We start from the raw sequence: 17508 nt of genomic DNA, 5'->3' as shown, positions 1-17508 counted from the left end.
CCAATATTTCCAAGACAGCATTAGAGAGTAACATTCAGGAGGAGTTTAGCAGGGGCAAAATAAAACCATTTATTTTTCAAAGGACATGATGTTCTGTTTTTGAATAAGTGTCAAACTACATACGGCAAAAAAAGTTAGCAGATAGTCTAATCCTACTTCCTGTTAATAACAGAGAGCATAATTAAATTATGAACAGCTACTTTTTATCTCTGTAACACTGAATCATTCTGATGCACAGAAGGATTCAGCACAGAACAACTTTACATGGATGCACAAAGAAGGATGTATGTACAAAAAGGTGGAGGTGGAAGATGACCACCTGAAGTCTCATTTAAGATTTGGCTAGACTTACGTTTTTGCACAGAGTGGACTGTGGATCTTTTTACCCCATATTTTCATATCAGAAGGCGTCAGTACACTCCTACTGAAAAGACTGTCAGATGGCTGAACAGCATCTGAAACCAAAAAGACATATGACATAGAAATTGAGTTGGCTGTGCTACTGTTTCTGTAACTTTCTAAAACAGACAGCCAGAATCTCTTGTGCAGAAACTGGTCTGGTGAGCAGAAGTTTAAAAAGGAGCAAGAGCTCTAAATCAGCTCTCAAGCAAACACAATTATATTTATGTTCATATCTTTATAAGTATGTCAAACCCTTTGAAAACTCTGGAACACAATCACTGTGGGTTAAAACTGATACCAAAAATTGTTTTCAAGTCCAATTTTGTGGGTTATCTTTTTGCATTTTGAAGTCAGTAATCAAATATATTTTTGTAACAATACAAAAGGCTGTATAAAACATAGTTTTTTTTTGTCATTTTTTGAGAATCACAAGAAGGAAGCTCCCTGGTTGTTTTGTTTATGTGTTATTGAAACTGAAAGACTTAAAAACAGAAAATCTTGGAAAAGCAACATGGACAGAAACAGTCAGACTATATACGATCAACTTTCCCAATTCCCAGGGGGAAGGGGTGATTATACGATAGATGAACAATCTACAGCGGACTAAAGAAAGACTATAATCCTGAAATGTAGCATGCTAAATAAATTGTACCATTGTGCTTTTCCAAATAAAGATATATTTTCAAAATAAAAAAAAACATGCTGTCATGAGTTGCTTTTGTTTTGTATTTTCTTTGTTGTACTCTGATTGATAGTCTGATTTCTGGTTTTATTCTATAGATTGTCCTTGTGTTTCTCCCCTATTTTATATTCTGTTTTGGTTATATGTGATCTTTGTCTTGTGTGTGTTTCCTAGTGATCCTTGTGTGTGTTTCTTGTCTATCGTGTTTCCTGTTTTTATTTTGTAGAAATAGTCTCCCAGTGTGTTAAGTCTACTTTTACTACCCACCTGTGCCTTGTTGGTCTCACCTGTGTCCTGTTACTTGTTACCCAGTGTGTATATAGTCTCTGTGTTTCTTCCCTTCTGTGTCAGATCATTGTCTACTCCACCCACATGTTCCAAGGGTTCAAATTGTTTCTGTGTTTCCAGTGTTTTTGTTAGACAGTAAGTTTTGTTTATTAATTTTTTTATTTTTAATCTGCATTTTGGGTCCTACACTTTTTGTTAGCTGTTTGCTGAATCATGACATATGCATGTAGTCTCAGTAATGTCATCCATTGATTTCTGGAGCAGAGTTTAAAGCCCAACAGTGGCAGCCTGTTGACCTACCAACAGTCAAAGAGGTAGAGTAGAGGCAGACCTTTGGCCTCCTGGCAACAGCTAAAATGTGTCAGCCTGTCAGTCAAGCCAGCCACACCCATAATTATGCCTTAATATGTGAAACTTGTAACTTTAACATCTTCAAAACAAATGAGTCATGAAAAAAATCACCCCCTGTTCATTATCTGCAAGTACATAAAGGGGTATTAAGACCAAAACCGTTTTCACCACCAGATTGTAAGTGGGTTTATTCCTGCTGTAAAGCCAGGCACTTTAACATGGGTGTTAATGCTTTTAGAGCCGGCCTCAAGTCAAAACTTCAGGAACTTCAGTTTTCAACAATCCCACGTTAGCTTCATTTTTCAACATCCAAGGTTGCTGCTTGATTACATACTGACACATTCAGAGTCGTCCATGGTGGCAAAATGGACCACAGTCACATAAAACACAATCAATTGGTCCAATATTTTAATTTCAATATTAACAACGTATGTCAGGATTAAAGTGGACATTTGAAAGACTGATGTTTACTCCTGATTCACTGTTGAGATGGGTCAAAGTGCTTCAATCAGCCTTACTACCCCCTGTAAAAATAACAGAAGAGTTTGGGTTCTGACAACTATCTGAATTTTTTTGCACTGGATATATATTTATATTTTTAAATGGAATTGGTAATATGTAAAAATATACTCATTATCATTATCAATTTTCATAAGAGATTAAACCACCTTCATAGCTCTGTGTATCTGTGTGTGTGTGTGTGTGTTTGCGTGTGTGGTGTATCATTTAGAAGTAAACAGATAATGGTAGACGTGTGGAACGGGGAAAAACACACACCAATGACTACACAACGTATTCAAACACACACAAACCCACAGACACACACTAGAAGGCTTTCAGTTTCTAAATCAATCCCACATCCGTAGCTAATGCAGTGCTGGGCCCTCTTCAGGAAGCATTAGGCCTATTAGTCAAAGTGTGTACGCATTCCTGTATGTGTGTGTGTGTGTGTGTGTGTGTGTGTGTGTGTGTGTGTGTGTGTGTGTGTGTGTGTGTGTGTGTGTACGTGTGTGTGCGTTTGAGTGTGTAGAAGCCGCATACTCAGCAGTAGCCGATCTCAGTGGATCTTGTGGGGTCAGCAGGTGCAACAGGGAATGAGGGACCATCTTATTGGTGGTGTTGGTGATAGTGTGTGTGTGCGTGTTTGCATGTGTGTGTGTGTTTGTTTCTGTGTGTGCGCATGTGTTTGTGTGTTCCTGCCCCTAGATATCCTCTGGGCTCTTTATTGCTCTAAAATTATCCTCCGTTTACTGGAAGACACTGGACAGACTGAGAGGGAAGAGAAATATGGACTCCAGGTTGAATGTTTTCCTGGATCACTTCTGGATGCAGCGCTCAGAGACAAACAGATGTCTTGCCTTTTCAAATAAATAAATACAATAAATGCGAATAAGCTAAAAAGACTGATGATAGAAGGGCTTATGACACCAAAGCGAACCAAAGGAGGTATGTTAGCTTTGCAGAACAACATAAAACATCTGGGATGCTCAAATGACTTGAACACAGTTCCTTCAAAATGCGGTCACTGTAGTCTTTTTCCTATACAGCTACAGAGGTACAACATGGAGATGACAAGAAATGGTTAACATTGGCTGCATGTGTAATTCTACAGCATTGTTCTCAAACAAGTGGTGTGGCTGATAGTGAATACAGTAACAAGAGAAAGGATTACCTTTTAAATTTCAGTCGTGGTCCAGGTTCGGATCTAACCTACGGCCCCTTTCCTGCATGTCATTCCCCACTCTCTCCCCTGGTTTCCTGCTCTATCCACTGTCCCATCCACTCTGAATAAAGGCATAAAAGCCAGAAAATATAAAAATAAATTAAAAAAACACGGATATTTAGCAGGAAATAAAAACTAACTTTAAAAGATATCCACAGGGGCAGCTGTGGGTTACAGATAGTCGGTCGCCCCCCGTTTTTATCATATGATTTGGCTAGCAATGCATTATTGAACAGACTGCAGATAGTGGATTTTGTACCAAATCTCTAATGTTCTTTCTTACTATTTTTTACAGTGTCTTTTGTCGCAGCGTTATCTCTCTGTTATTTTAAAAATAATTCCAAAAATCTAAACCTATGAGGTCTACGGATGTTCCCAACTCGACTCATTTCCTGGTCATTAGAAGAGAAATTAAAATTCCTGAATACTGAAAACTGAATAGTCTAAAGGTAAGAAAATGCTAAAAAAAAAAAACATGGTCCAAATTGAGCACAATTTATTTACTTTGAATTCGTTTGCTCAGTTTGGCTAACGTTTGCAGAGCTAGCACCACGCTGGTTCTCTTTGCAGATTAAAGGCTGATTTATACTTCTGTGTTGCCCCTACGCAGCAGGGGCTGACGCGGACATGAGCACCACATACTTGTGCGCTGATGTGTCTGTGTCGCGCAGCAATGCTCAGCCGAAATGCTTGAGGGCAGTGTGGTCTCTCTGATAGCCGGTCTCCTGCTTCCGGTCCCGCTACGATCTCTGTTCACTTTTCCAGAGTGATTCAGAGCTTGTTATGTTAATCTACAGCTGATATATGTTGCTGTTTATCATACAGACATGATTACAGGGTAGTTACATTTTGGAGGAGGTGCGCGTCAGCTACGTATGTAGGCCTCTGTGTAGGTACAGGAGCTATCCGGACCTCCGGCGTAGGCTACACCGTCGATTCAACGCAGAAGTATAAATCAGCCTTTTGGTACACATACCTGTGCTGGTTATACATTGCTCATGTTGAGTGGTTACATGCTAGTTTAACCAGACACATGCAACTTTTACTCCATTTACTAGATTAACATGCCTCCAAACGCGCTATGCTACGACATGCCATCTGTTATTTCTGCTTGTTTACATCCAGGTTGTGGAGCATTATGGCAGCCAGTAATCAGAGCGATCGGTCACTGGCTTTAACACATCACATGACCAATATTTGGGTCTACAGTAATCAAAATATTTCCAATTTGTTTTACCCATCAGTAATTCTGGTGCCGACTCAAGGGAGTGAGGATGTTTAATTGTCAAGTCGACTAAACGTGTGAATCCCTAATAAAGACTGCTCAAAAGTCGATTTTCATTTCATCACATTGTGAAAACATGCAAAAAAAAAAAAAAACACTGCAACTTAATTGACGATGTCATGAGCATTGAGCAGGCATTCTCAGTTAGATAAACATGTCTCAAAAAACAGCCCCTGTTGATCTTAATAATCATTAATGCAAGGGGATTTATATGTCAAAAGTTTCAAGCAGAGAGAACTTTTATTGAACTTAGTATGTAACAGCACAAACACCAGCATGGGAATCAGATCACTTTCTCTCATCCGCTTCTCACTGTGAATATTTCACCGAGATATAAACTCCACCCAAAATCAACAAAAAAACATTCTCTGTAAAATCCTCAGTTTTACTGTTTTTACTGAACTTCAGGCCCAGGGGCCATCTTTATCAAACACCACAGTGTGCATCACTAAATTATTTCATGACATCCTTTCATCTTTTATATGGTCCTTCATTCCCTCTTCCGTCTCCTCCCCTAACACAGCCTCGTGCCCCTCCCTCCTCACAATGGATTTGTCCCTGAGGATTTTCACATCCCGAGGTGGATCAAGTCACTGCAAATCAATATCATCCATTCATGTGGGTGCAGCTTTTGAATGGTCATGTGAAATGCATGCTCTTAAAACACAAACTTAAGTGTCTGCCCCGACACAAATACACTCTCTATGACCCCAAATAGAGATGGACTCAAGGAGAACTTTAGTAGTTACCGCCCAATAAGCCAACAGTTTTTGGAATATATCTAAGCACCCTCATGTACACAGGAAGGAGTATCAGGAACACCCATACAAATAGTCTTAACTTATGCCGGCAGTAAGTACTTAGATCAGACAGACAGAGCCAGTTAATAGATCCATAGAGATGCTGGGGGCAGAAATGAGGATAGAGGATGGAGAGAGTCAGTGGAAAAGTGAGAGGGAGGAGAGGAAGGAGGAAACTAGCAGAGAAAGCGAGACAGTGAGACTGGCCATTATAAATCATATCCGCTGTTGGCGCCGGCAATGTATCCTAGCAACCAGACAGGCCCTCCGCCTCTCGTCCATCCCCATTCTATCTTCAGCTAAGGGCTTAGTCGCTCTTAATACCCATACTGCACTGGGCCATGCCCCAAAAACTCATGGCAGAGTGCAGTTTGTGCTTACTGACAGCTAACTGATCTACAGTAAGTTGTATGTTAATGTTAAAAAAAAAACACTAAATCATGGATGTCCAACAGAACAGAGCACCACGAATGGTTCAAAGAAATACTACGGCTTACTTTTACATGCGCACACGCACACACACACACACACACACACACATACACACACACACACACACACACACAAACAAACAATATCAGACTGGCATTAAGGAAAGATGACAGTCCAAATTTCCCAAAGTTTATAAATGCAACAAAACTAGTGATCTATAAGGCAAGTGTTCTGTTGAGAGAATGTAAGTCCCATTAACCAGCGCTGCAACGCTACTTTTTACAAATGAATGCTGGTTTGTATTTAGTGCTCATCCTCTTATCTGTGCAGTAAAGTACCATTGAACATTTACTGACTGCCCTGGTTTCTATTAGAACACATAAGGAACTAAATGTTCAGTGGTCAAGTTTGTGGAATAAAGATCATGAGACACAGCAGCAAAACATTCACGACGATCGGGGTAAGGAATAACAAAATGTACATTTCAGGATAGTCTTTATTCCGGGTTAAATCAGGATTTTTATTTAGTTTTCCCCTTTCTACTGTTTCTCGTACCTCGTGTAGAAGCCAGTCCAAAATACAGGCAGAGTAAATTCATACACCAAAGGACAAAAACGCCTGAGCTAGAATTTAAGGTTTAAAATTCCATGGGTAATTGGGTAAGTGGGTATAAAGGTATGTATATGAATGTTTGTGTGTGCGTAAACATGTGCATATGGGTGTATACAGTGGGGCAAAAAAGTATTTAGTCAGCCACTGATTTTGCAAATTTCTCCCACTTAGAAAGATGAGAGAGGTCTGTAATTTTCATCAGAGGTACACTTCAACTGTGAGAGACAAAATGAGAAAAAAAAATCCATGAAATCACATTGTAGGATTTTTAAAGAATTTATTTGTAAATTATGGTGGAAAATAAATATTTGGTCAATAACAAAAGTTCAACTCAATACTTTGTAACATAACCTTTGTTGGCAATGACAGAGGTCAAACGTTTCCTGTAAGTCTTCACCAGGTTTGCACACACTGTAGCTGGTATTTTGGCCCATTCCTCCATGCAGATCTCCTCTAGAGCAGTGATGTTTCGGGGCTGTCGCTGGGCAACACTGACTTTCAACTCCCTCCACAAATTTTCTATGGGGTTGAGGTCTGGAGACTGGCTAGGCCACTCCAGGACCTTGAAATGCTTTTTACGGAGCCACTCCTTCGTTGCCCGAGCGGTGTGTTTGGGATCATTGTCATGCTGGAAGACCCAGCCACGTTCCATCTTCAATGCTCTCACTGATGGAAGGAGGTTTTGGCTTAAAATCTCACGATACATGGCCCCATTCATTCTTCCCTTAACACGGATCAGTCGTCCTGTCCCCTTTGCAGAAAAACAGCCCCAAAGCATGAGGTTTCCACCCCCATGCTTCACAGTAGGTATGGTGTTCTTGGGATGCAACTCAGCATTCTTCCTCCAAACACGACGAGTTGAGTTTTTACCAAAAAGTTCTATTTTGGTTTCATCTGACCACATCATATTCTCTCAATCCTCTTCTGGATCATCCATATGCTCTCTGGCAAACTTCAGATGGGCCTGGACATGTACTGGCTTAAGCAGGGGGACACGCCTGGTGCTGCAGGATTTGAGTCCCGCTCGGCGTAGTGTGTTACTGATGGTAGCCTTTGTTACTTTGGTCCCAGCTCTCTGCAGGTCATTCATCAGGTCCCTCCGTGTAGTTCTAGGATTTTTGCTCACCGTTCTCATGATCATTTTGACCCCACGGGATGAGATCTTGCGTAGGGCCCCAGATCGAGGGAGATTATCAATGGTCTTGTATGTCTTCCATTTTCTTACAATTGCTCCCACAGTTGATTTATTCACACCGACCTGCTTGCCTTTTGTAGATTCACTCTTCCCAGCCTGGTGCAGGTCCACAATTTTCTTCCTGGTGTACTTCGACAGCTCTTTGGTCTTGGCCATGGTTGAGTTTGGAGTCTGACTGTTTGAGGCTGTGGACAGGTGTCTTTTATACAGATAACGAGTTCAAACAAGTGCCATTAATTTGTGGAGGGAGTTGAAAGTCTGTGTTGCCCAACATCAGCCCCAAAACATCACTGCTCTAGAGGAGATCTGCATGGAGGAATGGGCCAAAATACCAGCTACAGTGTGAACTGTAGAACTTGCAAAATCAGTGGCTGACTAAATACTTTTTTGCCCCACTGTATGTGTGTGTGTATGTATATGTATATATATGGGTGTGTGAGAATGTGTATATGTATGTGCACACACATGTATGCATGTATCTAGATGTGTGTGTAGGTATGTATATATACGTAGTACTATTATATAAAGCAATAAGTGGATCAATACCTGTTCACCATTTTGAGTTTTGCTTGTAAAAAAACCATTATGAGGCGCTGGTTGCTTCCTGAACCTCCCACAATACAGGAGTGGATTAATGTAGTAAATGATATTTATGTTATGGAAAGGATTACTTTCTGTTTACAACTTCAGAAGGATGCATTCATTAAACTTTGGACCAAGTGGACTAACTATGTAAAACCCCTAAAGACAGATTTTGTGGATGCTACCATTCAAGGCCCAGTGATGCTGTCTTGTCTTAGCTAATTACAAGTTTTTGGGGGGGGGTTAGTGTGATTTTATGTCACTTATCTCTCCCTGAAATGCTTCTGGCTCACTCTAATGTATACATATTGTCTCCTCCAGGTTGTATGTGGTTCTAATAACCTTTAAAAACGGAGGACGACAGAGGAAATGAGCATTATTCTCTCTTTTATATGTCAATTCTCTGTATAACAAAATGCTGTCCAATAACAAAAATAAAGAGTTTAAAAAATAAATAAAGCAATAAGTCAAAACAAATATATAAATGTTTTTGTTTTGTTTTTTTATTAATTGACCATTATTAATGAATGCATAATTAAGAGGGGGTGGGATTTAATAAGCTTTACTTCTTCCCACTCCTTTTCGGATATGTGAATACAATTCAAATTAGTAAGGATGCGATTTATTAGTATTATTATGATTAACATGATTATTATTGTAGCTATTATTATTAACTTTTTTTTGCATTTTAACATTTGTTTGTTTTTTGTCTTTTACATGTTTGAAATAAACACTATCAAATCAATCAAACAAACGTCTAGGTGTGAATGCCATTTAGTCTCTTGTCTTCTTTGCATTTCTGAGATAACTGCACTTCAATCGTGATGCCAGTGAGTATGTGGCTTTTGTGTTGAAAGAATCAGAATTAAAAAGATTTTTTTGTAATACCAGTGCTTCTCCTACTATGACAAATCAAAATGTCAGCTGTGGAAAAGGCCTATAGGCTTCAATGTTTAATGCTAACAACGAATAATGCAATATTAACACAGACTTTCTCTTGCAGGGCAATCAGAAGGATTGGCACTTACTTTTATTCCTTCTGAGATTTTTGCTAAGCCCCCTTAACACTATCCGTAGCTATTCATAGTTGAAATTGTGAAATGTGAATTGTATTGAAATATGGTGAGCATGTTGAGTTCTGACAAAATCTTTATCCCCACCCAATAACTACCACTACTTTCCTGTCCCTACCTCAGGAAAGGACAACAACATTGTACAAACCTCAAAGACCTTAAGTCAAATTATACAAACAGACAATCTAAAGCCATAACTGCTGAATGAACGACATATTCAAACAACTGTAACTGATTAGTGTAGTCTGTAAAATGACCTCCTGATTGTCCCTGAACTGATGAGACCAAACTGATTCTTTGTTCATCAAAGTTAGATCACAGGTTTGTGATTTTGAGTGTCTAATAAAAACAAGAGTATACAGTATACTGTTTAACTCAAAGCTAGCATCTAGTGGTTAGTTGTGAATCCCACAGAGCAGCCTGCATGCTGTTATACACTGTCTCCTCCCTAGAAGCCTCACCCAGTCTCTGGTCCCCAGACAGCCCCGGCTTTAAACCACCGCTGCTCATCTATGGGCTTGACTTCTGCCTCATTGTCTACTGGTTTACGAAACTTGAGTGCTCAGCAGAGTGAACAGACAATAACACATAAAGAGGGAGAGTGTTTGCATCTATGAGAGCAAAGGAAATTAATCACTCAGAAACCACTCAGCCAGCCTATAGTCCAAGAGCCACCAAAAGTGGATGTTACGAGAGGAAAATTGTGATTGAGTAATGAAGGACAAAGCAGCCACAGACTGTATTAAAAGTGTGCACGCGTGTGTGTGTGCGTGTGTGCGTGTGTGTGTTATAGAAAACAAGTATGCCACCTTGTGGATCAGGACTGCCAAGGCTCTCCTCAAATTGTCCTTGACCCGCGTGTGAGACAAAAGCACAAAATGGGAAAGAGAGGCTGTTTTGCAAATCATCACTGTTTGAAAAGTGAACCTATAAAATGACTTAAGATCATGTTGGAGCATGAATACCTAGTATACCTAGTCAAATGCTACCTCTTGTCTTTCTCAGATTGTGCACATAATCTTTAACATGTAAGTTGTTTGTGGACTTTTAAATCCTAACATCCTGGGTTCATGAGTGAGCTGGCTGTCATCAAGGTCTTCATATGACTAAAATAACCCCTTAAACTCAAGTCAGCCTTGAAGGATGCTCCTGACCTTTTCCAGGATAATCCCTCCACAAATCTATATAATAAACCCCTTTAAGATTTAATGAGATTCACAGAGAGTGTAAAAGTTAAAAAAAGGGAAAAGTGAGATAGAAAAAGTGGATCACACTGTGCACTCAAATCCTCACGGATAATGAATTAAATTAACTTGTCCTTTAATCTCTGCCCTTATCTTAATTTATAGTAGAAATGTATTCAGATAAATGGAGGTTTAATCTCTATGCCAGGCTGTGTTTTCTCTGTCTTAGCCTTTTAATTTGAGGACAAGGTCATCTCTTGGTTTGTCATTGCATAAGACCTGCCAGACACAAGTATGTAGCCCATTTGTCACAAATAAAACAAACAGCCCTGGCAGTATGGCAGTGTTTGACTCATTCTTACTTTTAGTTGGGGAGACCACTTATGTTGTTATGCAGACTGTATAAGAACAAAGTTAAAAAGTGTCATTTAAAGCTTCTGTTGGTAGTCACAGAGTAAACATCTTTTCAGAGAGAGGCACTTGAATGTCAACACTATCCCCAGATTTCCTCTTAGCCCCCCAACACAGAACGGCGTCTGCAGTCATGATAGTGCCGGACTCATAACCAATTGTAGGATGTAGTAGGGGCCTCCCCTTGACCAATCAGGACAGAGGATTGGAGATTAGCTATGATTGGTCTATCATAACGGGAACAAAGGGAATAATAAAATTGCTTGATACAAAGGCATTGGAAAACGCAGAGATTTCGCAATAGTCTCAAATTACTCCACTTACCGATGAGTACCGATGAGCATTATGACCTTTTCTCCAAACCCAGCACAAAAAAGTAACGTGTTTTACACCATTCCTACCAACAGCAGCTTTAAATTGGAAACTGCTAATGTAAATCTCTGCCTGTATTTGTATTTTTTTTAATGTGACCTAAAGAGCATAAACAGCATATATATTGTATTGTTAATAATACAGGCTGTACGGGGCTGTACATATAAAATAACTAATTACTGCATATCCAGATCAATTTAAGACTCAGTCGCTGATTGGCTGAGTGACGTCACTGAATCCTTCATTGGCTAATTGACATGCTAACATCATAGCAAATTCCCACTTCCGCTTGCGTTGTACAAATAGTACTTAAATGCTTTATTGCTGATTATCAATAATTCATTATATTTTATTTAAGCACAAATTCGTGTTAAAGGAGTATTTACCTGTGCTGGGTGAAGATATCTGCCGTGTAACACCGTGCAAAGAAAACTCCTCTTCACGCCAAAGTGTCCGTGGAAACCTCAACCTGTTGGTGTTAGCACACACCGGCAGCGAGGTGAATTTCTATTTTGAAGTTAGAACAAGAAAAAAAAACTCAAAAAGTGAACGCACCCACCTGAGAGGGTAACGTGTAGCTCAACAGAGGGGCACAACATGTTGATGCCTTCGCGTGCAGTGGGACATTCAAGGGTTTAGCCCACTGAGGTGTTTCTCCAGCTATCCTCTAAAAAATAACTTCGGTCTTCTTACTGTCTTTTTACTACTCTGAACTCCCAGTTCGGCATATTCTGAACAGAAAATATATTTGGTATTGGTAAAAGGAAGGTTTTTTTTATGAGTTCTACACAAATATGTTCTTTACGGGATGCAAGTGAACGGCTCACACAAATTCTCACCACTTTCTCTGAGACCATCACAACACACCATGCGGAGGATGGCGGAGGAGATTCAACCTTACAAGGACCACAGGTATGTTTTCCTCCTTCAAAAACGTTATTTAAGAAAACTTACCTTTAAACCTGCTCCGTGGTGTCTGCTGCACACTGACAGAAAATCGTCAGTTATGACATTACTCAACTACATTGTTTGTAGAACTAGTAACTCCGTCAAGAGTAGCTTTCTGCAATCTTTTTACAGAGCACAATGCAAGCATATTTTAAAATGTTGTCATTTATTGCTTAGTACTCAACTGTCAATATCCAACATTTGGTGTCATCAGTAAAGATCTAGTTGTACCTATTTTCTGGTTCAGTCAGGGAACAAAGTGTTCCTCCGGGTATTTTGTTATAATGAAAAACATATTTATAAAACTCGATCATAGAATATCAATCCAAATTTGTGTTCTTATTATTGAGTGTGTGCGTTTTATGTTTGATGTATCAAGTCAAAAGTGTCTTGGCTTAACCAAATTTAACTTTTGACTACTGTCAAGTTTTCCTACATAGTAGACTCAGGGAAGTAGGGTAATGGATTGCATACCAGCAGCACTGATAGCAGAAATGTCGTTTGGTCAAAGTTCAGTTTTTGCTCTCTGTTTGCATGTACCTTATGTGTTCTATCTGCTAACTGGGATGCATGATTGATGTCTGACACACAGCTCCTGGATATCAAGTTGGCTTCCCTCCTGGTGCCCCACATCTCCTTCCCAGCTGAAAAATGCAGAAGAAAAAATGCTCCAGAGTAAGTGTGTCTTTAAGAAATGTTAAATAATATCAGAGATGGCCTTTTTTAAGTCAAGAGTGTCACTGTTGAACATATTTTGGTGTTTGCTATTAATTATTCTAAACACGTTTTATTATAATAAGGGTAAAATGAACCCAGATAACTGAATAAGCACGAATCTGTCTATGGCCAGAACCGGTCAGAAGATTTTCATAAGCCTCTTTTCTTCTGTTTGTTGTCCTGCTTTGTATTTCTCCCTTCCTCTACAGATGTGAAGCAGCCTTTCTCCAGGCAGTATGTCCGGATATCCAACAACAACTACCTGTGGACCTTAGCTTTTTCAACTTTGCCACAGCCTCACTCTTCCCCTCACCCCCCTACCACAACTAGACCTCCTCTGGTTCTACTGCATGGCTTTGGAGGTGGTGTTGCTCTTTGGGCCCAGAACTTGGACTCGCTATCTAGCAGTGGACCAGTCTATGCTTTGGACCTGCTGGGCTTTGGCAGAAGCAGCCGTCCCCAGTTCAGCACTGACTCAGAGGGGGCTGAGGAGCAGTTCCTGGCAGCCCTGGAGGAGTGGAGGGAGAAGGTGGGACTGGAGGAAATGGTGCTGCTGGGACACAATCTTGGAGGATACTTGTCTGCTGCATATACCTTTAAACACCCGCACAGGTGCTTCAGTGTCTTCAAAATCTTGGTCATGAAGTTATTATGATTTTGAATAGACTTTAAATCCTTCAGAACCAGATAATTAAAATTATGAAATGATTTTGTGAGAAGCTAGTCATGCTGTTTCTGCAGAACAAAATTATCTAATGTTCAAAACATTTGAACTTTAGTTTCACATTCATGCCAAAAGTGATCTCCCTTCTATTTTAGTTCACAACACTCTGTATAAAAGTTGTACTACTGTCTCTTTGTAACCATTTTACATCTGCCCTGGCTGCAACCCCATTAACTAGAAAATGTAGGGATTTGGAATTGGAATTTCAACATGGAGTTTGTACACCGCTAACTGTGTTTGTTTGCAGGGTAAAACATCTGCTGCTTGTGGAGCCCTGGGGGTTCCCGTCTCGTCCAGAGAACCCCAACCACAATTCCATCCCAGTGTGGATCAGAGCCATGGGGGCTGTCATGAGCCCCTTCAACCCCTTGGCTGGACTCAGACTGGCTGGGCCTCTAGGTTAGCAATCTTACACACATTTGCACACTACTTCACCAAGATAAATCCTGTCTTTCCTATATAATACAAGTACAAAAATAACTTAATTTTGATTTGGAATTGATTATGTATTGATCCAAAACATCAACATATATCATAGCTAACTCTGAAACATTGATTTAATTTGTTTGAATCAAGAGTATGACTGTTAGATCATATAAAAGTAGGTTTCCTCTCTTTCAGGTCCAATGCTGGTCCAGACAATCAGATCCGACTTCAAGCAAAAATACTCTTCTGTGTTTGATGATAACACAGTGTCTGACTACATCTACCATCTCAATGCCCAGTCTCCAAGGGGAGTAACATTTGAAGCATGTGTGTCTCGATATCACGATAACACTCTTGCAACATGACAAACCATCTCTAACATAATTTCTTTGTGTCTCAGTGGGGAAACGGCTTTTAGGAACATGACCATTCCCTATGGCTGGGCTAAGAGACCAATGCTGGAGAGGATCGGCCAGATCCAGGATGACATTCCCATTTCCTTCATTTACGGATCACGCTCCAGCATCGACAGTGACTCTGGTTATGCATTCAAGAAGAAAAGACCAGAAGTGGAAATCATGGTAGGATCCTCAACATTGTCCCTATATTATGTGGTTACAAATAAATACGCATGGCAAGATGTGAGTTTCTTTTGATCTAAAACTTCAAATACGTGGAGATTATACAACCCCAATTCCAAAAATGTTAGAACGCTGTGTAAATTTGGTAAAAAAACAACTTTGATTGTTTGCAAATCATTTAAAGCCTATATTTACTTGAAAACAGCTCAAAGAAAACATGTCAAATGTTGAAACTGAAAGATTTGGTTGTTTTGTGAAAAATATATGCACATTTTAAATTTGATGCCAGCAACACGTCACTCTGTAAATGTTAGGGAACCCAGGAGACCAGTTTCTGCAGGTTGAAAGTGAAATGTTTTCCCATTCTTGCCTGATGTAGGATTTGATACACCAAATGTTTTCAGTCATCGACTTATTGGGACTGCATGCAGGCCAGTTTAGCACCCGGACTCTTCTACTACGGAGCCGTGCTGTTGTTATCAGTGCAGATTGTGTTTTGGCATCGTCTTGCTGAAATACGCAGGGTCTGCCCCATAAAAGGCAGCGTCTGGATGGCATCATATGTTGCTCCAAAGCCGGTAACATTGTTCAGCATTAATGGTGCCTTCCTCACCGTGTAAGCTAGCCATGCCATTGTCACTTATACATCCCCATACTGTCACAGATACTGGCTTTTAAACTGTGCACTGATAACAAGTCGGGTGGTCCCTCTCCTCTTTAGAGCAGAGGACGAAGCATCCATGGCTTCCAAAAAGAATATCAAATGGTGATTCATCAGATCACAAGACCGTTTTCTACTTGACCTTAGTCCATCTTAAATGGGTTACGGTTCAGAGCAGTTGGCATTGTTTCTGGATCGTGTTTATCTCTGGTTTCCAAATAGACCTCCTCTGGTTCTCCTGATCTGGCTTTGGAGGTTATATTGCTCTTTTGGCCCAGAACTTGGACTCACTATCTAGCAGTGGACTAGTCTATGCTCTAGACCTGCTTTGGCAGAAGTAGCTGTCCCCAGTTCAGCACTGACTCAGAGGGGGCTGAGGAGCACCCCCTGGCTGCCCTGGAGGAGTGGAGGGAGAAGGTGGGACTGGAGGAAATGGTGCTGTTGGGACACAATGTTGGAGGATACCGGTCTGCTGTACACACTACTTGACCTTAGTCCATCTGAGATGGGTTAAGGTTCAGAAGCATTGGTGGTGTTTCTGGATCATGTTTATTTCTGGTTTCCTCTTGGTGCAGTGCATTTTAGGGTGCAGTGCATAAATGTGTTTACAGATTTCCACTATAGAGTTATGTCTGTTTTAAATGCAGTGCTGCCTCAGAGCCCAGAGATCACAGCCATCCAGTATTGGTATTGGTCTTTGTCCCTTTTGTACAGAGATGTCTCCAGATTCTCTGAATCTTTCAATAATATTATGTAATAATGTAGATGAGGAAATCCCCCAAATCTTTGCAATTTTAAACTGAGGAGCATTATTGTGAAATGTTGAACTATTTCTTATGCAGCTTATCTGAGTGGTGAACTTCATCCCAATTTTTACTTCTGTGAGATTCAGCCTCTGTCGAATGCTTTTTTTATATCCAGTCATGTCACTAACCCCTTGCAAAGATTATATTTCCTATATTGTTTAAGTATTCCAGAACTTTTCAGTGTTTTGTGGTCCTTGTCCCAACTTTTTTTAAGCATGTTGCTGGCATCCAATTCAAAATTTTAATTTCCAACATTATGAATGTTGTCTTTGCATTGTTTTCAATTAAATATGTACATGTAAATGTACAGTTATACATGTAAATATACAATGCAACAATTCTCCAAGCAGAATTCCATATTTCTATTTATTTGTATTATTTAACAATTTTTTTTTTAATGTAAAAACTATCTCTGCTACTCACCACTGCACTTTTATCATATTATTTTAGCCTGTACATATTAGTCATGCCTATTTGTGGTTCTTTTGTATTTATAGCTGATGTTATTGTTATTACATTTTTATTTTTTTTTATTTTGTGTCTTATTCTTATGCCTTGTACAAAGGGAGCACAGTTTACCTAAGTCAAATTCCTTGTGTGTTCAAGCATACCTGGCCAATAAAGCTGATTCTGATTCTGAAATATAGGTGATTGCAAACCATCAAAATTGGATCATCTTAGTGTCCCAACTTATTTGGAATTGAGGTTGTACTTTTAAAGGTGTAAAAAAAAACATATTGAGTTGTTGTGTAAGCTGACTTTCTCTGTTGTCATCTGTGACTCTGTTTATCAGGTAATCAGAGGAGCAGGCCATTATGTTTTTGCTGACCAGCCTGATGACTTCAATCAAACAGTTCTTCAGATCCTCACCAGAACAGAGAAGAGAAGTGAGGATGAGGGAACAAAGTAACTAGAGCACGAAGGAACAAAAATAATGAAACTAACCCAAAGGAAAGCCACAGCAGTTTAACTGTAACCTCTTTGACACGCACTTTACTGTAAAATACACTCATTACTAAAACTAAGAGCAGTTTACTCAGCCTTCAACAGTTAATCACCCTCCATGCCTGGGGTTGAAGGTCAGATGATGACAGTTCTCCTTTTATCCAGCTTATTGTAAAGAAGTTTGTAAATAAATTCCAGATGCAGTCTGTTTTGCACACCAAGAATAATCTTCGTCCTTGTGTTGCTGAAGCAATAAGTATGAACCAATGTCCATCTAAAAATAAAAATTCTCAGTAATTGCTTCGCAA

At 39.8% G+C, this 17508-nt stretch overlaps 2 protein-coding genes across 5 annotated transcripts in view; one reads left to right on the top strand and one right to left on the bottom strand.

The window, feature by feature from the left end:
* LOC117828026 (probable pectinesterase/pectinesterase inhibitor 47) overlaps positions 1–11988 on the bottom strand; it is a 25200-nt gene extending 13212 nt beyond the window's left edge. For 2 of the 4 annotated variants that reach the window (XR_004634317.1, XR_004634316.1), the window contains exons 1-2: positions 11779–11988; positions 353–455 (exon numbers count right to left, since the gene is read on the bottom strand). Coding sequence is in view for 1 of the 4 variants with exons in the window: in XM_034704989.1 (XP_034560880.1) it covers positions 353–399 (47 nt within the window). In the remaining 3 variants the exon portion in view is untranslated. Of the gene's footprint in view, positions 1–352; positions 456–11344; positions 11373–11778 lie in introns of those variants that run through there. The other 2 variants (XM_034704989.1, XR_004634318.1) reach the window with 2 other exon arrangements.
* LOC117828025 (1-acylglycerol-3-phosphate O-acyltransferase ABHD5-like) lies at positions 11640–17508 on the top strand. The gene is made up of 7 exons (XM_034704988.1): positions 11640–12304; positions 12933–13015; positions 13267–13669; positions 14029–14180; positions 14403–14514; positions 14608–14788; positions 17049–17508. The coding sequence occupies exons 1-7, from the start codon at positions 12201–12203 to the stop codon at positions 17163–17165; spliced, it is 1152 nt and encodes a 383-aa protein (XP_034560879.1). The 5' UTR covers positions 11640–12200; the 3' UTR covers positions 17166–17508.

This window comes from Notolabrus celidotus, chromosome 16 (genome assembly GCF_009762535.1).
Source record: "Notolabrus celidotus isolate fNotCel1 chromosome 16, fNotCel1.pri, whole genome shotgun sequence".
NCBI classification, from domain to species: Eukaryota; Metazoa; Chordata; class Actinopteri; order Labriformes; family Labridae; genus Notolabrus; species Notolabrus celidotus.
Note: the sequence above shows the minus strand (reverse complement) of the source record. Positions and strands in the feature narration are given on the sequence as shown.

What these genes read in the sequence shown, in the direction of transcription:
- LOC117828025 (XM_034704988.1), top strand. Translation starts at nt 12,201, where the DNA reads ATGCAAGTGAACGGCTCACACAAATTCTCACCACTTTCTCTGAGACCA. An exon ending in ACCTTTAAACACCCGCACAG is followed by an intron (nt 13,670 to 14,028) that starts GTGCTTCAGTGT and finishes GTTTGTTTGCAG; the next exon opens with GGTAAAACATCTGCTGCTTG. An exon ending in CAGACTGGCTGGGCCTCTAG is followed by an intron (nt 14,181 to 14,402) that starts GTTAGCAATCTT and finishes CCTCTCTTTCAG; the next exon opens with GTCCAATGCTGGTCCAGACA.